Source organism: Callospermophilus lateralis, chromosome 20 (genome assembly GCF_048772815.1).
Source record: "Callospermophilus lateralis isolate mCalLat2 chromosome 20, mCalLat2.hap1, whole genome shotgun sequence".
Classification (NCBI taxonomy): domain Eukaryota; kingdom Metazoa; phylum Chordata; class Mammalia; order Rodentia; family Sciuridae; genus Callospermophilus; species Callospermophilus lateralis.
Window position 1 is genome coordinate 964,702 of NC_135324.1, and position 27,573 is coordinate 992,274.

At 56.3% G+C, this 27,573-nt stretch overlaps 1 protein-coding gene across 1 annotated transcript in view; it reads left to right on the top strand.

Annotated features, from left to right (window-relative positions):
* Chchd6 (coiled-coil-helix-coiled-coil-helix domain containing 6) overlaps nt 1-23,017 on the top strand; it is a 179,968-nt gene extending 156,951 nt beyond the window's left edge. Inside the window, exons 6-8 of the mRNA XM_076841134.2 lie at nt 205-275; nt 21,974-22,106; nt 22,798-23,017. Of these exons, the coding sequence (XP_076697249.1) occupies nt 205-275; nt 21,974-22,106; nt 22,798-22,803 (210 nt within the window). The 3' untranslated portion in view covers nt 22,804-23,017. The remainder of the gene's footprint in view (nt 1-204; nt 276-21,973; nt 22,107-22,797) is intronic.
* Nucleotides 23,018-27,573: the final 4,556 nt, after the last annotated feature.

Sequence of the window (27,573 nt, forward strand, 5' to 3'; positions counted from 1 at the left end):
GGCTCCTGCAGCCTCTGTATTCTAGAATGTTCCAAGGCAGCGGTGAGCACTGGAGCCCGAGCTGGGGACTAATCACCCCTCGGCTTTGATGCTGGTCAGCAGATTAGCATCTGTTGATCTGTGACGCAGCGCCCTCTTGTCCCGGGTCGGCAGGGGAGTCAGGGGACTGGAGGGTCACTGACCAGGCCTGGTCTTGTCTTCCAGAACGCCGAGATGTACAAGCTGTCGTCGCAGCAGTTCCACGAGGCCGCGACCAAGGCGGAGAGCGCCATAAGGTGAGAGCTGGCTTCTCTGGGACCCGGCCTGCGTCGTGCGTCCCTCGGGTGGCCTGACGCCTGGCCCCTCCGGCCTGGTCTCCCATTTCTCTGATCACAGGCAGCCATCTGTCCCGCACTGTCCCCTGGACCCACACAGCCATTGGTCATCAGTCATTGGCCACATCTGCTGTCAGTCCTTCCCGCTCTTGGCAGGTGACAGTAGGGGGACGCAGACCTGACCCCTGTCTGACAGCTGGCGCTGTTGGTGTGGACTCGCGGGGCACAGAGCGGCGAGAGGCCAGGGGGTCAGGCAGGGACACTGCCAGGCTCTCCTGCCCCTCCGCTGGTGGAGGAAGCCCTGGGATTTTTCTCATGTCCCCAAAGTCAACTCCTTCACTCCTGGTTCCCATAAGGCACCTCTGGCTTGGTGACACGCAGGACGCGCCACACTGAACTCCCAGGGAGCTGGGGCTGCTGCCAGCGCCTCTCCCTCCCAAGGGTGACCAAACTTGTGACAATGCTGCAGAGTCGGGCACCGTGCGCACGCCTGATGTCTCCGCAGCTGGGGAGGCTGAGGCAGGAGGACCACAAATTGGAGGCCAGCCTCAGCAACAGCGAGGCCCTGAGCAACTCAGGGAGACCCTGTCTCTAAATATAATCTAAAAAGGGCTGGGGACGGGGCTCAGAGATTGGGGTCCCTGGGTTCAATCCCTGGGATTGCTGTGGAGAGCCATGAGGGGAGCCAGGAGGAAGGACTGTGAGGACCGTGACGTCACCAGACAGACTCCAGGGTACAGAAGAGGATGGGGAAGAGCCCCAGGACTTGTTCCTGAGCAGGAGACACTTGAAGCGAGGTGGCGTGAGGACAGGTTTGGGGACAGGGAACAGTGTCCGGGAATCTGTGTCCCAGCCAGGACCAGGCCGAGGCCCGGCTCAGCAGGGCACGGGGACAAGGAGAGGGGCTTGGAGAACGCGGGACCCAGGAACGGAGGCCGGGCTGGCTCTGTGCCACCCTCCTGTGGGCACCACTGTCGGGGGCAGCGGGCCTGTTGGGAAGGGTCCCTCCTCCGTGTCAGGCTGGGCCTGGGTGCAGATGGGGGAGGGGGGCAGCCGCATCAAAAGGGGACATGGGGCCCAAAGTGGCCGCCAGGCAGCCTGGAGCAGAGCAGGAGCGCTGTGGCCTTCCCATCAGCGGCCCTGGTGGTGGGTCACCTGCCTGGGGAATTGCCCTGTCATCACAGGTGGCCCCTCCTCCCCTCTCAGGCAGGGTGGGGACAAGGTGCTGTCACCCAGAGTGAAGCTGAGGGACCATTTACTGAGTCCCCAGGAGGCCCCTGTTCTGGCCTGTCACCTGCTGGCGGCCACTTGCTCCATGAAGAGCTGAGGCTGTGGCCTGAGAGGCCACACACCCGCCTCACTGGGTCACCATCACAGAGTGCTGTCGCCTGGGTCTTAATGTCCCCAAGGGCCCAGGTGTCAAAGGGTGGCTTCCAGCCCAAGGCAGTGCTGGCAGGTGGTGGGACCTCTGGGAGTTTGGGATACTGTCCCCACCCTGATTCTCTGCCTCCCCCCGGCCATGAAGGAACTGAGCCTCTGTCACAAGCCCCTGCATGACAGGCTGGGCTGCCTCAGGGCCCAATAACAGACCCGTCGGCCGTGGACTAAAACCTCTGAAACCGCGAACCAAAGAAACCTTTCTTCTTTTTAAGGAGATTTCCTCAGGCACTTTGTCACAGTGACAGAAAGCTGACACAGCTGGTGCTGTACTGGAGCTGGGGTCCCATTTAGCTCCGACCGCTCCAGAGCCATGTTCCTCCTGTGTCTATGTCAGCTCTGCCCCCTGAAGGCCCTTTCTACACAGCAACTAGGCAGCAGGGGACACTGGGAGCCGCCTGGAGTCACACAGACCTGGCTTGGACTCAGCCCTCCACTCACAGGGTTTATGATCCTGGGTGAGTCACTCCGCTTCTGCGGGCCACCGCTTCCTCCCCTAACAACGGACAGGACATCCTCAGCCGGTGGTGACCGCTGACTGTGAACCCCAAGAACCTAATCCCCAGGGTGACAGTATCAGGAACGGGCCTTTGGCCACGTGAGGAGGTTTTGAGGTGGAGCCCTCGCAGTGGGATTTGTGTCCTTATAAGGGGACCCAGAGGGCTCCCTGTGTCCCTCCATCCTGTGGAGACAGAGGGAAGGTGCCACCCGTGCCCAGGGAGCAGGCCCATGCCCTGCCTCTCTGCCAGCGACTTGCTCTCAGCTTCGGAACTGAGAGGCAGGTGCCACCAGGGCATGCGCCACCTCATCTGCAGCCCTGTGTCGCAGCAGCCCCAGAGCCTCCCGCACTGTCACCCACGGTGGCTGTCATCCCAATGGCTTTCTCAGGACTCACCTGGTGTGAACAGATCTGTACTTAAGTCGAGTTTCCAGAATATTCTATCTTTTCCCAAAGAGTAATCAGGGAGCAGCGCACAGTCAGACGCTATTTCCCTTAAATACCCAGGGGAGTCTCTGGGCGGGTTCTTGGATCAGCAGATGATTGTAAATGTCACAGAAAGAAACGCCAACTACTGGCAGCGGTGACACAGGGAACTCTCTTCCAAGACAGCGGAGCATCTTTTAGCAGCTTTGAGTCAACCGAGCGGTTACTCCGCTGGTAAACTGTTGGTCCGTGTTTTCATTCATCAACTCACACACACACACACATAGAGCGCCTGCTGTTTGCCACGCACCATGCTAGGCCCTGGGGACACGATAATGAACACGACTCCTCCGGTCCCCAGCAGCAGAAGCGCAGAGCACTCGGGGAACAGTGTTTGGAAATGAAGAAGCCATTTCCTGAACCACTATTGATCATCGTAACGAGCCCTGGGAAGGAAAAAAGTGTGAGTTAAACAGTCGACGTCAATCCCCGTGTCGTGTAACCACAGGGAACCAATAAAAAGGCACAGACCTGTCATCCCAGGGACTCGGGAGAACGAGGCAGAGGAGCCCAGGTTCAAAGCCAGCCTAAGCGACTTCGCAAGTCCTTGTCTCAAAGCAAGATACAGTTTAAAAAGGTTGTGAACATCGCTCAGAGGTAGAGCACGGGTTCAGTGTGCCCCGAGTTCAAAAAGAAAAAAAGAGACCCAACAGAGGAACCTAGACTCTGGACAGAGTAACACCTGCAATTCAGAAGTTGGCCAGAAGAGAGGGAGGAAACGCATTTAGTAAGTCTCAGACTGTGCAAAGGCCCTGGGGCAGGTAATCTACCTTATCCAAAGAAGTAAAAGTCGTGCCCTTGGGCCCACTGGACACTTTTTTTTTTTTTTTAAAGAGAGAGAGAGAGAATTTTTTAATATTTACTTTTTAGTTTTTGGCCGACACAACATCTTTGTTTGTATGTGGTGCTGAGGATCGAACCCGGGCCGCACGCATGCCAGGAGAGCGCGCTACCGCTTGAGCCACACCCCCAGCCCCCAGTGGACACTTCTGACATGGTGTCTTGGTCATCATCAACTCAGGAATGTTCCGATTTTCATTCTGATTTCTTGGCACTGTTCCAGTTACCCTTTTAGGTGACTCATCTCCAGTTGCACCTGCTGTGATTAGAGAAAATGCTGTCGATTCCTGGGAACTTTCTAGAACCCGGCTTTCCTGCCTTGGCCCACCTTCTCTGTGATCTGTCACCAGGTGCAGCAGTCTCTGTCCACCAGCAAAGCCACTCGGTCACATCTGCATTTCCTGTCTTCACTCCTCTATCAGCTTCCTGTTCCCAAGGTCGCATTCGGCTTTGCTGGAAATCCTGTTTTTAATTTTCTAGAAACATCTTTACTCACCTTCATCATCAAAGGCTGGAGCAGTCATTTCTTTCAGGTGTTTAAAGATGTCACCAGCGTCATCCTGGGTCCCTGATCTTCTCTGGGGACATCAGCAATATAGACCCCCTCTCCTTCCCTTTTTGGAGTTTCGTCAGTTCTAGAAATTTCTCAGCCATTATCTCTTCAGATAATGCCTGCCCTGTGTGTGCTCTCTCTCCCTCTCTCTGGGATTCTAGTTTCATGTATTAGTCTCTCCCTCTCTCTCCCTCTCTCTCTCTCTCTCTCTCTCTCTCTCTCTCTCTCTCTCTTATAACAATCCCCGTGCATGGCCCGCACTTGTGTTGATCTTGCAGCCCCTGGTCCCCTCTGGATGGTACAACTTTGCCTTGCGCCTATTTATTGTGCTCCAGAGTTCAGTTATTTGAAGATCTTTCTTCTCTTTCCCCCCCATTGTAGACATCCCATTGCTTTTCCTACACTTTCTTTTCCAGGTTTCCCAGTCCCTGGTGAAATTCTGTTATTTAAGGTCATCTCGGGGTCCGTTTCTGGGCCCTTTCTGCCCCCCCTGGCCCTGTGCCCCATCTTCGTGTGCCTGGTGATTCCTGATGAATGCCAGGCACTGGACAGAGCAGGTGCACAGGCCCTGGTGACACTCCCCTGCCCTGTTCTTGGTGGCTTCCTGGATAAAGGTAGGTCACTCCGCTCCCATCAGGGACCCAGCTGACCATGGCTTGCCCCAGGGTGTGACCTTCCAGGACTCCTCTCTCTTGGTGACTCTAAACCACTATTTCCATTTCCGCAGCCCACTGAGCCTGTTGAAAGCTCCATTTGGCCTTCCCCTGGTCTTTTAGTCTTGGCCTCTTGCCTAGAGTAGATCCAGTGTTTAAAAAAGAGAAAACACACCTGTCATTCCCAGTAGCTCAGGAGGCTGAGACAGGAGGACTGCAAGTTGGAGGCCAGCCTCAGCCACTCAGTGAGACCCTGTCTCTAAATAAAATATAAAAAATGGCTTTAAGAATGGCCACTCACTTGCTATGGCTCCCTCTCTTCATGATCTTGGCCTTCAGGTCCTAGCGCTCGGCCTTTAGATGCTATAAGTAGGGTTTTTTTTGGTATTTGGGGGGTACCAGGATTGAACTCAGGGGCACTCGACCCCAGAGCCACATCTCTAGCCCTATTTGGTATTTTATTTAGACACAGGGTCTCCCTGAGTTGCTCAGGGCCTCACTTTGGCTGAGGCTGGCTTTGAACTCACGATCCTCCTGCCTCAGCCTCCCGAGCCACTGGGGTGCCAGGCATGCGCCACTGCGCCTGGCTGCTGATTTTTTATTTTCTTCTTCAACCTGACTCCTCCGCACTTCCAGGGGAGCACATAGGTCTTCCCCAAGCTTGGAAGCAGAGATCCTCACTTAGCTCTTGAGGAACAATTGGACTTTTCCAAGAAGTCGAAGGGCCACTCAAGACAGAGGAACTAGTACCCGAGCAGAGTCAGTCCCTTTAGCAGCTGGGGGTGTGGCTGGCTCAGGAGCATCTCTTGCCTTTTCTTGGGTCCCCGAGTTTCACCAAGGCCTGGACCCAGCCCAGTGTTGCAGAGGCTGCCTGTCACCGGTCATCAGGGACCTGGACACGAATACCCGCAGTCTGTCTGTCCAGGAGCACACCGTCCACCTCCAGCAGCACAGCAGGCCACATCGCTCAGATTTTCCTGAAGGAAGAGATCGAGACCCAGGGGGGACATCCTGCATTTCTCATGTCTGTTTTTCATGACAGCCATCAGCCCTCTTCCTGTGGGATTCATTGAGAGCCTTGGCTTCTCCCTGTCAGGAAACTTGTCGGAGCCCTCCAGCCCCACAGAGAGCCGGCCCTCAAAGAGCCGGGAACAATTGGGTGAAGGAAGAAGGTTATTAACTGCTTCCTGAAGCTGAGTCACCAAGCTCCAAGGACTTTGATCCAAAGAGCTCTGATGAATGTGGATGTAGAGGCCGGACTCCTAGGAGGACAGGCTCTCTGCAGAAATGGTGGCAGTCCTGTTTGGACCTGAGAGACTAAAAACTGCTGAGACACCCCCGGGAACCTCCCAGTCTGCATCTACTTTAGTGAGCTAATGGCTGAAGCCCATGAAAACAATAGGCGTCTATTTGAGGCCCAAATGGAATGGCCTTCTAAACATTCTTTAATCCAGATAACATTCAGAGATGCTCTCTATCGCACTTCCCTGTTTAGTTGACCTCAGATAACCTTTGGAAAGACATTTCTGTTCCAAACTGCTGAGGAATCAACTTAGGGAGGCCCTGAGCAACTCAGAGAGACCCTGTCCCTAAATAAAATAGAAAAAGGGCTGGGGACAGGGCTCAGTGAGTCAGCACCCCTGGGTTCAATCCCCAGGATCAAAAAAAAGAAAAAGAACTCTGAGGTTTGAACTGACGGACCAGCTCTTTGAGAAGCTAACCAGTCAGAACCCACCCAATGCATTTGCTTGACCAGACAAAATTCAGTGGAGGCGTTTCTAGAAGAAGCAGTTGGCAGCACTGTGATGCGGGGTGGTTTCAGGATACCTGTTTCCACGCGCACAAGAAACTCCCAGGGCAGATCCAGCGCCGTCCCTGCGGCCCAGATGTGAGAACCAAAGTAAACTTGCTGACTTGTAAACTGTCAAACAAAGTAAACTTGTCCTGGTCCGGGAAATACAGACAAGGGTGGTGCCTTCTTCAGTCAGGAGCAAAGGTTCCATGATCCGCCGTGGGAGTGGCAGGCTGCGCTGGGCGTGGGTCTGTATGTGTCCAAGCTTGTCCTTCTGCACCCTGCCAAGATCCATATCTTCCTCAGAAATGTCCAGGACAAGGATTGAGCTTCTTGCAGATCAGCTGAGTGGCTGAGTCACTCAGTGCTGCAGGCTGAGTGACTTGAGTTGCTCAGTGCTGCAGGCTGAGTTGCTCAGTGCTGGAGGCCGAGTGGCTGAGTTGCTCAGTGCTGGAATCTGGGTGGCCGAGTCGCTCAGTGCTAGAGGCTGAGTCGCTCAGTGCTGCAGACTGAGTTGCTCAGTGCTGAAGGCCTAGTGGCTGAGTCACTCAGTACTGCAGGCCAAGTGGCTGAGTTGCTCAGTGCTGGAGTCTGGGTGGCCAAGTCGCTCAGTGCTGGAGGCTGGATAGCCGAGTTACTTAGTGCTAGAGGCTGGATAGCCAAGTCGCTCAGTGCTGGAGGCTGAGTAGCTGAGTCGCTCAGTACTGGGGGGTGAGTGACTGAGTCACTCGGTGTTGGAGGCTGAGTAGCTGAGTCGCTCAATGCTGGAGGTTGACTGGCTGAGTCGCTCAGTGCTGGAGGCCGAGTCATTCAGTGCTGGAGGCTGGATAGCCGAGTTGCTCAGTGCTGGAGGCCTAGTGGCTAAGGTTGCTCAGTGCTGCAGGCTGAGTGGCTGAGTCACTCAGTGCTGGAGGTTGACTGGCTGAGTCGCTCATTGCTGGAGGCCGAGTCATTCAGTGCTGGAGGCTGGATAGCCGAGTTGCTCAGTGCTGGAAGCTGAGTCGCTCAGTGCTGCAGACTGAGTTGCTCAGTGCTGAAGGCCTAGTGGCTGAGTCACTCAGTACTGCAGGCCAAGTGGCTGAGTTGCTCAGTGGAGTCTGGGTGGCCAAGTCGCTCAGTGCTGGAGGCTGAGTCGCTGAGTCGCTCAGTACTGGGGGGTGAGTGGCTGAGTCACTCGGTGCTGGAGGCTGAGTGGCTGAGTCGCTCAGTGCTGGAGGCCTAGTGGCTGAGGTTGCTCAGTGCTGCAGGCCGAGTGTCTGAGTCACTCAGTGCTGGAGGCTGGATAGCTGAGTCACTCAGTGCTGGAGGTTGACTGGCTAAGTCACTCATTGCTGGAGGCCGAGTCATTCAATGCTGGAGGCTAGATAGCCGAGTTGCTCAGTGCTGGAGGCTGAGTTGCTCAGTGCTGCACACTGAGTTGCTGAGTGCTGCAGGCTGAGTGACTGAGTTGCTCAGTGCTAGAGGCCTAGTGGCTGAGTCACTCAGTGCTGAAATCTGGGGAGCCAAGTCAGCCTCAGTGCTGGAGGCTGAGAGACTGAGTCGCTTGGTGCTGGAGGCTGAGTGGCTCTGTTGCTCAGTGCTGCAGGCTGAGTCGCTCAGTCTGTCTCTGCACAACCCGGTTGTTTTCCTCAGCCTGCAGCCCATCGTGTGTGGGGCAGGGGACCCTCTGAGCTGCAGGTCCCTGCAGGCTGCACCATAGGACTGCTGGCCGAGTGGTGCCTCTCTCCTATTAGGGAAAGAAGACCCAGGGGAGCTAGTGACCGGCACAGGTGGGCGTGTGGGTGGGATGACGAGGCCAGCTGCGGGCCTCTGCTCCGGGCCTCTGCTCCGTCCTGTATCCCCACAGCTGTCCCCCGCAGCCTTGCAGGGTCCTGGGTGTGGCCTCCAGCCTCCTCCTTGGCTCTAGGCTCCCAATATCCAGGTAAAGAGGCCACCTCCCTGGTCCCCAGGCCAGGTGCATCCTGACAATGACCGTGTCCACTCTGGGCCTCTCGCCGTTAGCCCTGACTGCAGAAGAGAGGCCCGTGGAGCCTCCACCTTCGCACCTCCTGGTTCTTTCCAGAGCAGTCTCCCTCCTTCCCTTCCAGATGAGGCTCACTTTTCAAACTCCAACCCAAGCATCTTCGCTGCTGACCGATGTCCCCATCCAGAGGCCACTCCGACCTCCTACTTATCTTTGCATCCCAGGATCCGGCCGGGACAGATGGGCACCAAGCGCGGGAGTCAGGGCAGGGACCCACCCCCGGGCTGTTGGGGGCCTCCTGTGGCACAGCACGCAGCAGGGCTTGTGCAGATGTCGCAAGGCGGTGTCTTAAGTGCCCAGCACTTAGTAGGTACTCAATTAACGAGAGGGCTCCTGACTTAGGAACTCGCAGGTCAGTGAGAGACGGGAGCAAGGGAAAGTCCCAAGGCCCCTGCTAACAGGGACACACGCTGACCTCTGGGCAGACCAGGAGGAGGAAAAGGGTCCAGGGGACAACTGTAGCTTTATCTGCATTGAAATGCACGTATGAGAGCCAGCCAGTGGCCCACGCCTGTCATCCCAGTGGCTCCGGAGGCTGAGGCAGGAGGATCACAAGGTGGAGGCCAGCCTCAGCCACTTAGCTAGACCCTGGCTCTAAAATAAATACCAAAAAAGGCTGGGCAGGTGGCTCGGTGGTTCAGCACCCCTGAGCTCAGTCCCTGGTACCAAAAAAAAAAATCCTGTGTGTGAGGCGGGTCCCGGATGAACCCCTTAATGCCACAAACTCTGTGGTTTAGAATGTCCTCGGGCCGCCGTGTCCTGCTCCAGAGAAATCTCACCTGGACATTTGACCCGCTGCAACACCGATGAGTGCGACTTCAGGTGAGGCCAGCGCAGCTGAGCCTGGGGTCCCTACGACATTCTGAGGACCTTGGGGCACAAGAGCAGCGCCTGGGTGCTGGCGTGCGGGTGGGACGGTCCAGAGCTAGCGTCTGGCCTTCCCAGGGCCCAGCTGGCCTCCTGTCCCCCACGTCAACAGGGACACCTTGAGACGGGGAACTTCGAGCACTCCATGTCCTGCCGTCAGGTTGACCCAAAGCTCCCGACAGGAAGTGCTGTTGGATGTGCCAGGGTGAAGGCTGGAGCCTTGAAGTGCAGCTATAATAACTTAAGGCAGATCTAGAGCAGAACTTCCTGATGGGCCATGAGAGATGGTAATGTTGTTACTAAAGGAAGCCACAGAGCCTGCGTCATGCCGTGGAGATGTTCAGGGAAAGCGACTGTGTTTCTCTGGCTCCAAGTATGGTGTCGCTGGCCCTCCTCGCCCGCAGTGTCACCAACCACAGAAGGGCCACTTCCTCCACCCCCGCGTTTTGTCCCTGCCTCTCCTGGGTGGCAGGCAGTGGCCTCTGTGTTTCTCCCAGGAAGAGTTGCCTTGGTGGGGAACAGGGAGGCGGCACCGTGGCCCTCACCTGCAATCGCAGCGACTCAGGAGGCTGAGGCAGGAGGATCTCAAGTTGGAGGCCAGCCTCAGCCACTTAGCGAGGCCCTGAGCAACTCAGCGAGACCCTGTCTCTAAATAGAATCTTAAAAGGGCTGGGGACGGGGCTCAGGGGTCACATGCCCCTGAGTTCAAATCTCAGTACCACAAACAGGAGTGGGCGGGTCGTGCAGGGGTTCCTGACCAAGGGCCAGGAGATGAGCCCAGCAAGAGCGCCTGAGGGTTGTCCACTGTCCCCACCAACGCTGGGGGTCACCAGCACCCGAGTGGAGGGGCTGAGGAGGCCATCTGAGAGCCATTGGAGGTGGCAGGCCCAATTTAGGGCTGCGGGTCTCCCCGGGGCCAAGGTCATGCCCTTTAGCCAAGGCCCAGCTAAGTGGTTCCAATGGTGGCAGCCGTCACACAGCCTCCCCGGGCCACTCTGGCCTCAGCCTGGTGCGTTCCCAGTGCTCAGAGATCCATGACTCAAAAAACCGAGCTTAGAGACGACAATTTGTTAATCCCCTCCCTCAACAAAGACGAAATGGCATTTCATTCCCAACTCTATTAATGGACTCACTTCGGGAATAAAGCCAGCGTCCCCAAAGGCGGGAGCTGGGGCTCTTTTGCTTTGTGACACTTTTGTTTTGCTCTGAGTGTTACATTGAGATTAGCTTCTGCGGATTAAACGTTATTACAGGCCAATCTTTCTTCTTTCTCTAATCGGTAGGGAGGTTCTCAGAGTTGTTTTTCCACAGTTGCGCTACCTCCCCGGCCACGGTCCTCTCCCTGGGGTGCAGTTGGGGTTCCGCACATGGAAGGAGATTCTAAATGCACCTTTCACTTCCGTTCTGGACCCTCGGTGACTCTGTAGCATCAGGCTGATGGCTCAGGGCACGCGCCTGTCCTCCCAGGGGCTCAGGAGGCTGAGGCAGGAGGATCACAAGGTGGAGGCCAGCCTCAGCCACTTAGCGAGGCCCTGAGCAGCTCAGCGAGACCCTGTCTCTAAATAAAATAGAAAAAGGGGCTGGGGACGGGGGCTCCGTGGCCGAGGGCCCCCAAGTTCAATCACTGAGACAAAAGATAAAAATGCAAACAGAAGGACTGGCCACAAGCACTCCTGACTAACTCAGGCCTCAGGTGCCCACCCACAGGACCAGGTCAGGTGGACGTGCCCCAGACACCCTCTCTTCTCCATGCCCCTGGCCCTGCGTGCCGCTCCAAGTCAACCCCAGGAGGATCTGCGTCACTGAGGTTCCCACGAAGATTCTAGCTCATGGGCTTCCATTTACCCCCCTGGAAAAGAGGGGCGAGGACGGACTGTCCAGTGAAGGAAGGCGAGCCTTGTCACCTCTCCTGGAGCCCTGACTCCTGCCTGGGTGGGCCGGGCCAGGACCCCATCTTCACGAGGAGGAAGCCGAGTGAGCCGCTGTTTCGCCCTCTGAGTCGGTGGCCGCTCATAGAATCGCCTAGAACCATCTAGAACCTTCTAGAACTTTCTAGATCCTCCTAGATCCCAGGAGGCCCGGAACCAACATTGTCTCCAGCAACTGCGCCGAGCCCCAGATCCGCTGCAAAGTGCTTGTGTCCCGCCAACAAATCAATCACTTCCCTGGGAAGTCCCCCAGGGGAGGGCGACTGAATGTCACCCGCCTCTGGATTGCCTTGAGTGGCCTCTGGGGACAGAGGAGATCTGCCACCCTGAGGAGCCCCCACCTCGGCTCCGCCCAGGGTCAGGTGCAGAGAGCGTCCTCCGGGGCCTGGGGTCTGGAGAGCAGCCGGAGGCCCTGGGGGACTGTCCCCCAGCCTGCGGGTGGGCAGTGACCTGTCCCTCACGGGCACCTGCCTTCCTACTGCCTGCAGCCCCGTGCCCGCCCCAGGCCACAGATCTGGACCTGCTCATCAGGTGGGGACGGGCGGGCCTGGAAGTCCCTTGCTCAACAGACCCCACGCAGGGGACAGATGTGACCGTGGCCCCTGCTCCTACCCCCCGGAGAGCCCAGGTGGGTCCCTGTCTGAGGAGCTCTTTGGCACTGGCCCTTTGGGGGGCTCCTGCCCTGGGTGGCGCCTGGGGAGCAGCGCATCCTAGACAGCAGGGCCTCGTCCCTCCTCTGTCCCCGTGCAGCTGGGCTCTGTCCCCAAGGCCACCTCGCACACCCCAGAGGGCCGCTCACTCCCCTGGACTTGTCCAGCGGGGACTGTGCCCCAACCCCAGCTTCTTGCCACTGCCAGGCGCCTGGGGAGGGCCCTGGAAGTTTAGGTGACACATTAAATCGCGTCCCAGAGGTGACAACCTTTAGGAAGAGTCCCTCCCCGAGTTCCCACAGGCGCAGGTGGAATCCCACATCTGCCTGAACCCCAGATATCGGCTCAGCTCTTGTTCCAACGCCTCCCAATGGTGACAAGGACAGTCCCTCATCACTAGGTCCCTTCAGGCCCAGGGAGGAGGCAAGGGAGCCGTCCTCAGTGGCCTTGGTGGCTCTGATCGGCCTTTGGCAGAAGGACCACGCTCCTGTGTCTCTGGACCCCATTTTGGGGGGATCTGGGACTGTCCTCCTTAGTGGTCAAGTTCTGAGGACAGGGATGGACGCTGCAGGAGTCCAAGATGGCCACGGGGCCAGGGACACAGAATGCGGGGCCTGGTGGCCACACGTGTGCTCCCAGCCGCTCAGAAGGCGTGAGGGTCACAAGTCTGAGGCCAGCCTGTCCCCATGAGTTCCAGCATGGCCTGGGCTGCACTCCCGGGGGGCACCGAGATGCCACCCGGCACACACACAGCTCCCTGGAGCCCAGGGCAGGACGCCCCTTGTAGAAGTTTCCTCAAGGAGTCCAGTGGCCGCCCTGCGTTGTCAAGATGACCCTGGCTTTGGGGGCCCCTTGGGTTTCGCGGGGGGTCTGCGAATCGCCTTCCAGAGTCCCCTCTGGTGACGCTGTCACAGTGCCTGGGAGTGTCACTTAAGCGCACAGTGACTCCCATCCCCATTAGCTGTCCAAACAGGCCCCTAATTAGTGGATTGGCTAACGACAGTCGCCTCTGGGGTCATTAGTCCTGACAGACGGGCACTGTGTCACTGTCACAGAGCGCCTTGTCAGGGTCCCCTGAAGCTGGGCCCGGGAGCTCTGCACTGTCACCCCTTGGGTCAGGTGAATTCACTTGTCCCTCCAAACAGAGCGGATTTCTAACTGTGGATGGGAAACGTGAATCTGGGGTTAGAAAGGGGACTGAGGAGATGCCACGTCGATTCTGAACAAGGAGGCTTCAGGAAGCACAGTGGGTCCCTTTCTTAGGACGCACACGTAGGGCCGGCCTTGGTGGCACTGGGTCCCTCCTCAGCCCTGCATATAAATCAACCAATAAACAACAAAGGCCCTTCGACAACTCAACACACAGAGTCAGGCCTGGGCATTGGCAAAGAGCAGGCACCTTGCTTGTCACATGGCTCTAGGGTTCCCTCGTGAGCCCAAGTCACCTGCTCTGTCTCTAGCTGCATAGGACACTCACACGAGTGGCTTTCAAACTGCTTTCACCCTCAGTTTTGAATATACGATAACCAGTTTGGCAGCATTGGCACAAAGAAGGGCGTCAGTGTGTCTCAGAGGTGACACTTCTCTGTGCTTCTGTCCCTTTCAGACCCTCCTGCCCTTTGTATAACAAAATCTTGTTGGATTCTGTGGCCCACGCCTGTCCTCCCAGCAGCTGGGGAGGCTGAGGCAGGAGGATCGCAAGGTGGAGGCCAGCCTCAGCCACTTAGCAAGGCCCTGAGCCACTCCGCGAGACCCTGTCTCTAAATAAAATAGAAAAAGGGGCTGGGGACGGGCTCAGGGGTGAAGCCCCCCTGGGTTCAATCCAAGGTCACCTAACGGGCCAGCACAGTGTCCCTCCTGTCCCTGGAGCCATCTTGAACTCCAGGCACCACACCAAGCCTTGCATTCACTTGTCTGGGAGTGACGAGGCTGAGTCCCAGGCTCAGGTTCCAGACAGGAGGACAGCATGGCAGGGGAGCAGCAGAGAGTCCTACAGAGGAAGCGAGCCAGGCAGGGAGGATAGGGGCGGTGACAGAAGGGCGCTTGGCATCCGGGTTCTGTTAACATGGCTTGTTGCTGCATCAGCTGCAAACCATGTGGCACTCGGTCTAGATGCCTACTGAAGCCAAGGCCAAGAGTCTCCTTAAAGATAGAAAAAGGAAAATAGGTTGGTTTGGAATAAAGGCTCCCAGGGACTCACGGGTGTAAAATTGGTGGCACTTCCCATGTCATTTAAGTCACATAACGGCGTTGATTGGTTCAAAGGTAGCAGAAAGACATCTTGAAGAATTAAGAAAAAATGATGAAAAGGTGATTAGACAGCAGAGCAAATCTCTAGCGTGGATTAGGCTGGATTGTTGGGGAGACCCAGCTCCATCCTGCACAAGCATTTTTCAAAGAGAAAAGAGAACAATACTGGGTTTAGGTAGGGAGGCTGGGCTGATGGGGCAGGAAATGGCTGGTTCATGGTCCAGGAAATGCAGAGAGACAAAAGGCCTGAGTGGCTCTTTGCAGAGTGTATGTAGATGCACCCACTTCCTCTCTGCAAATTTGTAGTGGCCAGTTGTAGTGGTGCACGGCTGCATCCCAGCAGCTGGGGAGGCCGAGGCAGGAGGATCGCAAGGTAGAGGCCAGCCTCAGCCACTTAGCAAGGCCCTGAGCAACTCAGGGAGACCCTGTCTCTAAATACAGAAAAAGGGCTGGGGACGGGGCTCAGGGGTTAAGCATCCCTGGGACCAGTGCCAACAAGACTTTATAAAGTGAAGTCCTTGTCGTGATAAGGGACACTGTGAAAAGTTGTACCCAGTTGTCACCTTTTTGATCCCAGCCGGCAGGCCTGTTCTTCCCAAGAGCTGGCTTCTCTTGCTGTCTGGGGTCCCCGTCAACCTTTCCATGCAGACAGGAAGTGAAGTGGGGACATTTGTACGTCTCAGACCTTCCCTGTAGCCTGGTCGGGTCCCAAGGCACCTTGAGGACATTGTCTCACTATTGTCCCTCCTTACAGGCCAGAAGCTGGGGAGTCGGTGAATGGGGTGGCCCCGGGTCACAGAGTGATGAGCAGGTGGCCCATGATCACAGAGCCAAGGTCCCAATCCAGCTTGCCTGCCTCCCGGAGCCACCCCCAGGGGAGGCGTGGCGGGCCAGGGGACAGCCGGGACACTACCCAGCAGGAGGACTCTGAGTGCCAGGGCCTTGGGCAGCCATCAGGAGTGTCTGGGCTTGGAAATGACATACGGGACGCGTGTGTGAGGAAGAAAACTCTAGAAGACGGGTGTCGTCCCCTAAGCCACCACACTCCTGTCCCACCTGTGCCGCTGATGGTCCTTAAAGCCAAGTGCAGGAAGTGGCACTGTGTCCACCAGAATTCGTGCTTATTTCAGCCTACTGTTTCCTTCCGTCTCTGTGTGTCTGTCCGCGTGTCTGTCTGTCTCTGAGTGTGACCGACACGGCTGATCTAACAGACTCTCTGCAGCTGGGCTCGGTCCATGGACTCTGTCTGAGCACAGGGACTTGTGACTCCTTGTTTGAATTTCAGAGATAAGTGCACCCCTTTGCCCTTTCTAATTCAACAGACATTTATTGAGCTCCTACTGTGTGCGGACACCCTTCTACTCTGCGTTTCATGTCCATCTGTCTCCATCTAATGTAGTTGGTGGCAGAGGAAGTAAGTGTGTTTGTGAGATGAATGGACCTGGGCAGGGCTAGGGCTCAGGGGCAGAGGAATGGACTTTTTGGGGTTTTTTGGAGGATGGGACATACCAGGGATTGAACCCAGCGGCCCTCAACCACTGAGCCACATCCCAAGCCCTATTTTGTATTTTATTTTGAACCAGGGCCTTGCTTTGGCTGAGGCTGGCCTCCAACTTGCGATCCTCCTGCCTCAGCCTCCTGAGCCGCTAGGTAACAGCTATGCACCACTGCACCCACAAGAAATGGACTTTTTAAATCTATAGGGTGTAGCTCGGGTGTCTGCCTGTTGTTTGGTTTGCCATTTTTCTGTAGCATCTTAAAATGGCAAAAGATACAAAATATGCAGATGAGTGTGTGTGTGTGTGTGTGTGTGTGTGTATATATATACACATCTTTAAAGTTTTTCCAAATGAAAAATGGTTTTGTCCTCTGATTATAAAAATGACATATGAATATTGTAAAAAAAAAAATACAGAAAAAAATAAGAGTTTTAAAAATCCCAAATCTCGCTCTGCTTCTATTTTGATGACATCACTTTTAGTCACAGAGCAAAGCCACATAAGTGCACATCAATGGGACCCTAAGTCCCTGTGCACCATACGGGTCTTTTTTCTTACTCACAGATCATGGATATATTTCTCTGTCAATAAAGGTAGGTTCGTATCTTCATACTGAGTGACCTTACCATTCTCTTACATGATTGGGCCTGAACATAGATGATCAGTCTCTGATTGATGGATCATTGGATGTTTTCCAATTTTTAAAAAATATTTTTTAGTTATCAATGGACCTTTATTTTATTTATTTCTATGCGGTGCTGAGAATCGAACCCAGTGTCTCACACCTGCTAGGCAAGTGCTCTACCACCGAGCCACCACCCAGCCCCATGCTTTCTAATTTTTTTCCAATATAATGAACCCAATTTCTTTTTCCAATATAATGATTTCCAACAAATCTGTCTTTGTGAGCTTATGTAAATTCTTGTGGAGGAAGTTGCTAGATCAAAAGTTACCTGCCCCAGCTGGGCGTGGTGGCTCCCACCTGTCATCCCAGGGGCTCAGGAGGCTGAGGCAGGAGGATCGCAAGTTGGAGGCCAGCCTCAGCCACTTAGCCAGGCCCTGAGCAACTCAGGGAGACCCTGTCTCTCAATAAAATAGGACCAGAGCCTCTGAGATCTTGCTGCTGCAGAGAACCCCCTGGGATTTACCAGGGAGTAAGACATGAACCCCCACAAACTGATAGCCCTTTGCCCCATGAGCACTGATGGAAAGTGCCCCCATGGGCCTCTTCCCAGCCGGGCGCCCCAAAACCAGTGCTGCCTGTTATAAATGTGTATGCAGCACATTGTGGAGCTGCAGTGATTTAAAATATTAACTCTCTGGCAGAACAAGCTCTTCTACCTTGATCATCTTCTCCCAACTTGTTTTTTGGAGATGAATTTAGAATCACTTTGTCAAACTTCCCCAACCCTGTTCCCAGCCGGAAAAAGAAAGACAAAATCTGCTCAGCTCTTTTTTGGGAGAAGTGCATTCTCTTGAATACATTCAGTCCTCTCAAATGCCACCCTTTGGTTTCATTTTTTAGTTGGGGATGGACACAAGGCCTTTATTTTACCTCTCTGCGGGGCCGAGGACCGAACCCAGGGCCTCGTGCGCCCAGGCGAGCGCTCTGCCCCTGGGCCACAGCCGCAGGCCCTCCAGTGGCTCCTTATCTGCTTTTTCTGGAAATGATTTCCAACCCCCTAGGAAAGGTGTCAAGGACAACACAGAATCCCCACGTTTTCTTTATTTTTTAGTCGTAGATGGACCCAGGCCTTGATTGTCTTTCTTTGTTTCCATGCGGATGGAACGTGCGCTCTGCCGCTGCGCCCCAGCCTCGCCCTTGACAGTGACCTTTCAGGAGGCCACCAAAGGCGTGACCCGGCAAGACAGAAGCAGGGACAGAGGAGCAGGAGGTCAGGGTGCACCTCCCCAGGAACCCAGGGCCTGGTGGGGTCCAGGGGGGTCGGAGCTGGTGGGGACAGCATGAGCAGAGCCCTGGGAGGTGACCAGGGAGGAATAGATGTGGCCAGGGCTTGGCTGGACTCAGGCCAGCCTTAAGTGACCTGTTAAGGTCCGGTTCTGTGTCTCTGGGTGACAGCCTTCTCCCCGGAGCCGGTGACACTGCAGCCCCTTTGTGCACCCGAGTGGCCAACTGGAGGGGACAATGCTTAGCATCCTGGCGCCTGGGCCTGGGGCCTTGGCACAGTGCAGACAGGCGCACGCGCTCCACTGGTGGGTACCCAGGGTGGCCTTGGCAAAGCCCGGGACAGGTCCGAGAGGCTGTATGTGGCCCCTTCGCCAGCCCTCAGTGGTGGCCACCGGTTGCCAGCAGGGTCTCCTGGGCACGTGGGTCCCCCCACGGGGCTGGAGAGCCTGGCAGGGACTCCAGCCCATGAGCAGACACCTCAAAACTGCAGGGAGCAAGAGTGAGCCACTGAAGATAGCTAAGAGGGAGGAGGCCGCTGTGGCCCCGGGGCCAGGAGGCCGGGAGGCTGGGAGGCCAGTAAGTCAGGAGGCCAGACCCTCATTGTCCCCATGGTGACCTCAAGTACATCAGTACAGTACCGTCTGCAGCCCAAGAAGCCAGAGCCCTGGTGGCACTTGATTATTAATGCCCAAGCTCAGCGTATTGACGGAATCCCTGTCCCTGCTCAGCGTCACGGGAGGACAGACACAAGAAATCGGCACTCCTGTCTCACGGAGGGACAGCTTCCACATGCCCAGCCTCAGCTCGCTGGATTGGTGCTTTTTTGGGGGGTACCAGGGATTGAATCCAGGGGCCCTCGAACCCTGAGCCCTGTCCCCAGCCCTTTTTCTATTTTATTTAGAGACAGGGCCTCGCTAAGTGGCTGAGGCTGGCCTCCACCTTGCAATCCTCCTGCCTCAGCCTCCCCAGCTGCTGGGCTGACAGGCGTGGGCCACTGCGCCCAGCATCTTTTGTGTTTTTCTCTAACAAAGGAACAAAGACAGGCAGCCTCTCCTCCATCGTCCCTGTGGCCACCAGAGTCCCTGTGTCCTGATACATCCTCCTGAGAGCGGTCGCCTCCTGGGCCTTCTTGCTGGCCGCCTCTCCTGCCTGCGCACCAGGGCAGCTAGAGGCCCGTGGTGATCCCAAGTGGCATGTTGATCGATGGCAGGATCTCTGGGTTCCACTTACGCAGGCTGAGTGACACCTCGTCGATAGCAGCCAGTTAACTAAGTCCTGAGTCACCAGCTGGTCCCCGGAGCGCCACAGCGCTGGCCCCGGGTTATGGAGGAAGCCCCTCTGAGCAGGAGATTGGGCCTGACAAAGACGGATTGGCTGGTGGCCCTCGCAGGCTCCTGACTGCAGCCTCTAATGAAAAGCCTCACCGTGGACGTCCCCCGCTGCTGCTCCTCTGAAATTAAATATCAGGAGGACACAGGATGGCCCCGTCCCCACCAGGCCACTGTTACCAGACTGATGTCAACAGCGATAATGGAAGGAGGATGAGTTGATGGGATTCCATTTATTCTATAAAGTGAGGAGAGCGCTCAGAGGATTTGGGACGCACGTGTGAGCAGCCACGGGTGCCCTGGGCCGCGGGAGTCACCGGAGGGAGACAAAGACAGTCACCCAGGTTGGTGCGTGAGACCGTCTCTGCCCAGCAGGGCCTGGAGCCCCTGGCTGCCTCTCCCTTTCCGGACCCTCCTGATGGCCCTGCGCTTGGAGTCAGCAAGCTTCTGACCCCGGAGCCCCGTCCCCAGCCCTATTTTGTATTTTATTTTGGGACAGGGTCTCGCTGAGTTGCTGAGGGTTGAGGCTGGCCTCCACCTTGCGATCCTCCTGCCTCAGCCTCCGGAGCCACTGGGATGACAGGCCTAGGCCATCAAGCCCGCAACTGAACCAGCTCAGGGTATTGGAAGAAGGACTCTGGAAGCCCTGCGTCTGGGGTTCGGCCTCCCAGAGCTCCTCTCCAGAGCCTTCTCTCCCCCAAGGGCTGCCGGGACCTCGGCTTCCTGCAGGGGCACCCCCATCCCAGGCCCTGCTGGGCCTCAGCCTCCGTTGTCCACGCTGAGTGGCACGTTATAACACATACTCGCACACATGTGCCCCTGTGGGCTTCGACCTGTGGACACATGGGGACACAAGAGCCTATGAGGTGAGGTGACATCCTTGTCACTGTCTCCGACACCCAGGAGACCAGACACCCACATTCTGGTTGCCACAGGATCCCCTCCTGTCAGCGCCACACAGACCACTTGATCTTGGTCCCCAAGGGTGGCCTCGGCATGGGTGGCCCTCGCTCAGCTGCGGGTCCAGCATTTGTCCCTGTCGTGGGAAGGACCACAGCGCTCTGGGTACCTTCATTTGTGCCCTTGAAGAGCAGCTGTTCACCAGGCCAAGTGTCGCTGGTCGCTACCAGTCTGAGCTGTTCTGTGTGCACTGTGACAGGGTCGCGCTGGGCGCGGTGGCACACGCCTGTCCTCCCAGCAGCTCGGGAGGCTGAGGCAGGAGGATTGAGAGTTAGAGGCCAGCCTCAGCCAAAGGGAGGCCCTGAGCCACTCAGCGAGGCCCTGTCTCTAAATAAAATACACAACAGGGCTGGGGACGGGGCTCAGGGGTGGAGTGTCCCCAAGTTCAATCCCTGGGACCAAAACAAAAAAATACAGGTCTCAGGGGCTGGGGCGGGCCCAGGGCACCTGCCTTCTCAGAAGGACACTTTGGGAACTGTGCTGTCTTTCCCAGCCTTTTTGGGGACGAATGGGTGAAATTTCGTCCAGTTGACATTTGCCCACCGTGGGCCTCCCATTGTCCCTGATGAGTCCCGGGGGACAGAGGCGACACGGGTCTGAGGGACAGATTTCACACACCCAGTTTCTCCTGCCCTGGACCCACTGGTCTCATCCGGGCACCCAGGACTAAGGGAGCAGAGGCCAGCAGGGGACAGGGCCCCACGAGGCCCTGGGCGCGGGGACACACGATCAGGCCACCCCTCTGCTCACTCAAAACCCACAGTGAGTCTCAGTGTCCCACTGTGACATTCAGTGGGTCACAGCTCTGGCTCCACGATGACAGGCCCTGTGCCCCTCCCAGGGCACCTTGTGGAGGCCCGTCAGCCCACGTCCAGTCACTGAGAAGAAACTTCCCCTGTGCCTCTGTCTGAGGCTGGCCTCCAACTTGCGATCCTCCTGCCTCAGCCTCCCGAGCTGCTGGGATGACAGCCGGGACCCAGACCTAGGGGTCCCCCGATGGCAGAGCCCTTCTCAGGAGAGAACCTGCACCCTCAGGGGGCTCAGAGTCAAGAAGACCAGCTTGGAAAGAAGAGCAGAAAACAGCCGTGCACAGTGGCCCACGCCTGTCCTCCCAACAGCTCGGGAGGCTGAGGCAGGAGGATCGCAAGTTGGAGGCCGGCCTCAGCCACTTAGCAAGAGCCTGTTTCAAAATAAAAAATAAAAAGGGTTGGGGAAGTTGCTCAGTGGTACAGGGCTGCTGGATCTTATCCCAGTACCACTCACACACACACACACACACACACACACACACACACACACACTCACACACTCACACACTCACTTGTGGTTTCCAAAGCTACTTTAATAACAAAAGAAGATCGTAAAGTACCTCAGAATATTACTAGGGTTATTTCTAAGAAATGTGAGTCAGAAATTCTTTGGCTTCCTCTTAGGCATTTCTAGAGGTTTCCAGGTCTCATTGTTCTGCAAATATCCATTTTTCTCGATTGCAACAAAAAAGAGTGTGGGATATTTATGTAACTGTGTGTGGAAACCCCGTGGTTGGAGTCCCAGGCTACCAGCCTCAGCCCAGCAAGGCTCTGTCTCTAGATAAAATACAAAACAGGGCTGGGGACGGGGCTTGGGGTCAGGTGCCCCTGGGTTCGATTCTGATTTAAAAAATAAATTAACTGATTGATTAAATTAAATTTAGATGAAGATATTAAAAAAAGAAAGAAAAGCCTTCAGGAGGCAGCTGACTGGAGGCTGGCCTCCAACGCGCAGCTGCCCTTTCCCACCCTGAAGACACACAGCCCACTGTGGAGCCCACAGCCCAGTCCTCGTGCGTGTCACCTGTGGGCAGGAGCCTCGGCCACCAGCCCAGGACAGGCCTCGGTGGCTTCGCGGAGCGTCTGGCACGTGGGTGTTGAGGGAGGCCGGGTGCCTTCGCTCCCTGTCCTCTGGGCAGCCCGGTCACCTGGCCTTCCCTGCTCTGTCCCCCGCAGGCCCCGCAGGGTGGAGCCCGTGTGCTCGGGCCTGCAGGCCCAGATCCTCCGCTGCTACCGCGACCACCTGAGCGAGGTGCTGCGCTGCTCGGACCTGGTGAAGGCCTACCAGCACTGCGTGAGCGCCCACAAGGTGAGCCACCGTCCCCGGGGGCCTGGGACACAGCCCAGAGCCCTGACGTTCCTCCCTGGCCAGCTGCGTCCTCCCTTCTAGAAGGTTCTGCCCTGTGCAGACCCAGGAGCAGGTGCGATGCCTTAAGGCTGCTCCAGGCTGGGTCTAGCCCTTCCCCGGGCCACAGGCCACCAGAGGAGCCTCACTAGCTCCAGGGACTCCAACCTGGGCCTTTCCCAGAGGGCGGAGGCTGTGCAGGTCAAATGCTTTGGGAAGGATGGAGGACAGCTGCTGGAGGCCGAGGCAGGAGGATCGCAAGGTGGAGGCCGGCCTCCGCGACTCAGCGAGGCCCTGTCTCTAGATAGAGTAAAAGAGGAGCTGAGGCTGGGGGTGAGCAGCCCTGGCACACCACACACTCCCGAGTGCTTAGAGAAGAGGGGACGATGCTGTCCCCCCAAGGTGCCTGTCAGACGTGCCAGAGTGGGGACAGGGAGGAAACGGACCCCAGCCTTAGTGGAGGGTGCCCTGGGCAGCCGGTGGGGACACGCGAGGGCCTCTGACCTGCTGGGGGCCGCAGAGACACAGTCAAGTCTCGGGGGGCGGCTGGTGAGGAGGGACCCTGTGGTGTCCGGGGGCGTGTCACGGAGTCCTGAGAGCCGGGCTGTGGCCACGGCAGAAGGGCCTGACTGGACTCCGGCCGTTGTCTTTGCAGGGCTGAGAAGCCACCATCGTCCCCCGCCCTGGCAGTGACTTGGAGCCCTGGGGAAAGGACCAGTCGTGGGACCACGAACCCCAGGCCACAGCCACTGTGCCCTGCCCTGCCCGGCTGGGCGTCCACCTGGGCCTCGGGCTGGGTGGCCCCGGGCCAGGGGACAGAGCATGTGTCATGTGCAGGAGCAAATAAAGCAGATGCCTTTGTTTCCAGTCCTTCACTCAAGAAGCGCTCACTGTCGCCCGCTCTGTCCAGCTCTGCTGGACCCTGCGACACAGGCCGCTGACCCCCGGGAGTGGCCCGCCCAGCAGGGGACACGGCACAGGAACCCGCAGCAGCAAAGGCCACGCGGAAGCAGGTACGAGCCGAAAGAGGGACAGCGGCTCTGTCCAGGGATGGAGCAGGGCGGCCATCGGCCTCCTGGAGGGTCGCCTGGCCCTCGGCCCTGAGGCCCAACACACAGGCCAGGGGGGCAGGGGGTCCACAGCTGGGGGACAGTGGGGCTCGGGGCCACCAGGCTGAGGGGTCTCAGCAGGAAGCAGCCCCGTCCCGTGTCCTTGAGCCACGTCCCCCGGCTCCCAGGGGGAGGCTGCCAGGCCTGAGCGCCCAGCACCCCTGTCCTGGGGGCTGTGGGTGTCAGCAGTGACCAGCGTGTCAACAGGGCTCTGAGTCTGACCGGGCCAGGGAAGAAGCCAGGTTCAGGCACACGCCTGGGGCTCCAGAGGCTGAGGCAGGAGGATCGCAAGGTGGAGGCCAGCCTCAGCCACTTAGCAAGGCCCTGAGCCACTCAGCGAGACCCTGTCTCTCAATAAAATAGAAAAAGGGGCTGGGGACGGGGCTCAGGGGTTCAGCAGCCCTGGGGTCAATCCCTGGGACCCCTCACCCCAAAAATGTGCAGGCCTCTGCCCTGGGGGTGGGTGATTCCTGTGCCTGAGACACAGGGCAGAGGGACAGGCAGGTCCCAGCTGCTGTGTGCACACACTGGCCTGGAAACAGGGGCCTGTGTTTGGGGGAGTCAGAGGACACCCTGGGCTGAGCCCTGCAGGCAGAGAGAGAGCCTTCTGGAAAGAGGAGTCACAGGTCACCGGCCAAGTGACCTTTGGAAGTGACATCAAAGCTGTTCTCCAGCCAGAAGCGATGAGCCCTTCTGAAGCCCCCCGCCCTCAGCCTGTGGCCTCCACGGCTTTGTCCAGCGTCCACATGCCAGGCCCCGTCTCCGGCATCTGCCCAGGAATCCTACTGGGCCTTCGTCACCTGCCCTTGGAACTACCGATGGCATAGAGCACCCCCCCCAGCGCCCCCCTCTTTTCCCACCCCCCCCAACAGATTCCCCTCAACAGAAGAGCGACGTCTGTGACCAGGGTTTCTGAGGAACACCTGTGGTCCCCTCTTCCTTTTAAACAAGGGATAGAGAAAGTGTGTGAGGTCACTGAGCACCTGGATCCAGCCGTACCTGAAGCTCACCAAAGCTAGCAAGTTCCCCTTTGGGTTGTCTTTTGCACCTGGGTCTCTGGTGTTGCACCGGGAGTTCCCAGCAATGGAGCACTGTTGGGGGAGTAAGTGGGGGGCTGTCATTGTGCCCCGGGCTCTTCAGGCCAAGCCAGGGTGTCAGCCTCAAGTTCTCCCAAGCTGGAGACAGGACAGCCCTCCACCCAGGGCAGCCGCAGGAGCTGACTCTGCCAGGATCAGGTGACCTTCCCTCTGGGCCCTGCCCTGCCGTACCCCACAGGCAGACCCTGGCAGACCAGGCCCGGGGCCTCCTGTGGATGGACTCCTGCCCCCGAACCTCAGCCTCCCCAAAGGACCAGAGCCAGTTCAGCAGGTCCATCGGGTCCTCTCCTGGACTATTTTCTGGGGATCTGGGTTGGGGGAGAGAAGGGCCAACTGTGCCCACGACATGGGCCTTCCTGTCCCCATCCCAGTGTCTGCAGGATTCACACAGTGTGTGTGCACGTCCGCAGGGGTGTGCGCGGCCTTCCTGCATGTGCATACAGATGCCTCTGTGTGCGTGCCCTGAGCGGGTGTGTGCACACCTGTGTCCGTCTGTCCATGTCTCTGGGTCTCTGCACAGGCGGCCAGTGCAGAGCTGGGTGCTGTGGCTCTGCCCGTCATCCCAGCAGCTCGGGAGGCTGAGGCAGGAGGATCGCAAGTTGGAGGCCAGCCTCAGCCACTTAGCGAGGCCCTGAACAACTCAGCAAGACCCTGTCTCTAAATTAAAAAAAAAAAAATTAGAAGGGCTGGCTCAGTGGTAAAGCACCCTGAGTCCAATTCCTAGTATAAAAATATTCTGATTTTTAATATAATAAAAATTGTAGAGGCCGGGGCCCGACTCGGTGGTGGAGCTCTGTGCGAGGGCCTGGGACCCATCCCCAGCACCTCCCCAAAAATACAGTCAGACCATGGAGGAAAGTGGGGGTGGTGGGTGGGGTGCGGTCCCCGGGGGATTCCCACACCCAGGCTCGGGCAAGCTGTGGCAGCTCCCCACCCTGGAACCTACGAGAACAAAGCGGGTTTGCTCTGAAGGCCCAACCTGCCTCCCTCATACGCGATAACCTGGCTCATTAAATTTAATGGGGTGGTTATTCCTGTTAAGTAAACACCAACTAATTATGGAAAACATATTTGCCAAGTTTGACGATGGAACGGATGAACCAATTACACGGTTATTCAGCCTCAGAACACACTGGGTGGTGAGGGAGGGTGTAGACGGGGGCGGGGAGCCGGCATGGAAAAAGAGTCTGACGGTCAAGGAGTTCCCACCACTCCTGCCTGCTTACTTTCTCCAGCTGCATAGGTCTCCGGAATGGCAGTGTCCTGGAGAATCGGGGTCCTGGGTCCGTCAGAGCCCTTTAGCACAAGTGACAGACCCCGAGCTCCATCCTAGTGTACTCATCCCCAGCTCCCAAAAGAGTCTCTGGACAGAGAATTCCAAAGCAAGCTTCAGGCACGGCTGGATCCAGGAGCTGAAACGGTTACTGGGATCTGGATTCTGACTCTGAGCTCCGTTTTCCCTGTGTGACAGTTATTCGATTCTCAGCTTCTAAAGAGAACTGCTCCTTCCCTCTAGTTCCATTTTGGGGTTGAAAGGAAGATAAGAAATATCTCCCTAGAGCTAACAAAGTAATATCCGGAAACTCTCAAGGGAAAGCAATTGGTTCATGGTGAGTTCAAAAAATTGGCTGGTTGCACAGCTCAGTGGAGAGCGCTTGCCTCGCGCAGGCACAAGGCCCTGGGTTTTATCCCCAGCACCACAGAATTAAATAATAATAATAATAATAATAATAATAATAATAATAATAGTAATAATAATGATTTGCCAGGGGAATGCAAAATAAAGCCACACTTGAGCACACACATCCAGTGGCTGAGATGAAAATGGCATCCTTAGTGCGGTGACACTGAACGGTGGCACACGCCTGTCATCTGAGCCGCTCAGGAGGCTAAGGCAGGAGGATGGTGAGTTCAAAGCAGCCTCCCCAACTTAGTGAGGCCCGGTCTCTAAATAAAATATAAAAACAGAGGCTGGGGACGTGGCTCGGTAGTTAAGCACCTGAGGGTTCAATTCCTGGTCCAAAGAAAGAAAGAAGCAGCCCTGGATGTGGCTCAGTGGGAAAGTGACCCTGGGTTCCGTGCTCAGTGTCAATCATCAATCAATGAACCACCAGGATTCCACTGTGTGGACTCCACCTTGAGCTAATCCTAATTGCCTCCCAGGGCCTCACCTCCAAACCCCATAATTGGATTAAATTTCCACACTCCTCCTTTTTTTCAATCTTCTTTCCAGTTGTCGATAATAATAACCGCACGCTTTTATTTTATTGGCTTATTTTCGTACGCGATGCTGATAAATCCACATCCTTTTAAAAATTTTTCAATTTTTTCTTTTTGTTTAGCATCTGCCTATCAGAACAGTCAGCCTTTGGTTTTGGAGGAGCTGGCTTATTTTGCTTAGCACGATAGTCTCCAGCTCCATCCATTTACCGGCAAATGCCATCATCTCATTCTTTTTTATGGCTGAGTAATATTCCACAGAAATCCACATTAGTTTGATCATCTTCATCTAAAAGGAAGGTACTATTTATCTGTAGCTGCCTGCAAGATTTCTTTTTTTTCATTTTTGGAAGTTTGAATAAGACATGTCTGGATGTGGATTTTTCTGGATTGTTGGGGATTCTTCCATTCCTTGGATCTGTAGGACTCTGTCCCTTACCAATTTCTGGAAATACTCACTCATTATTTCTTTCAATGCCTTTTCGGCCTCATCCCCTTTCTCTGCTCTGTCCGACACCTCGACCTGATGTTAGACCTTTTGTAAGACCCAGAAGCCTTTGAGCTGCTATTTATTTCCCTTCTGTTTTTTCTTGTTTTTCAAACTGGAAATTTCCTCCTTTTTCTATCCTCAAATCCACTAAGTTTTTCTCCTACTCTGGTATGTTATGGAATTTTTTTAATCATTATCATTTTTCCTGTTATTGTATGTTTCCTTTTTAAAAATTCTGAAATAGCCATTGGGCCCTCCTGGATTTCCTGAGATTTTGCGCTTGTTTTAGGAATTTTCATAACTGTTCAGCAAAGCATCTTTTTTCTTCAGTACCAGGGATGAGGCCCGCGGTGGCCCACCACTGAGCTGGGTTCTTGGCCCTTTTTTAGATCTGTTTTATTTTGGAGGCAGGGCCTCCCTGAGTCCCAGAGGCTGGCCTCCAACTTGGATTCCTGGCTCACCTGTCAGGGTCTTGGATCCAAGCTGGAGTCACCTCTGTGTGGATGGTGTTTGCT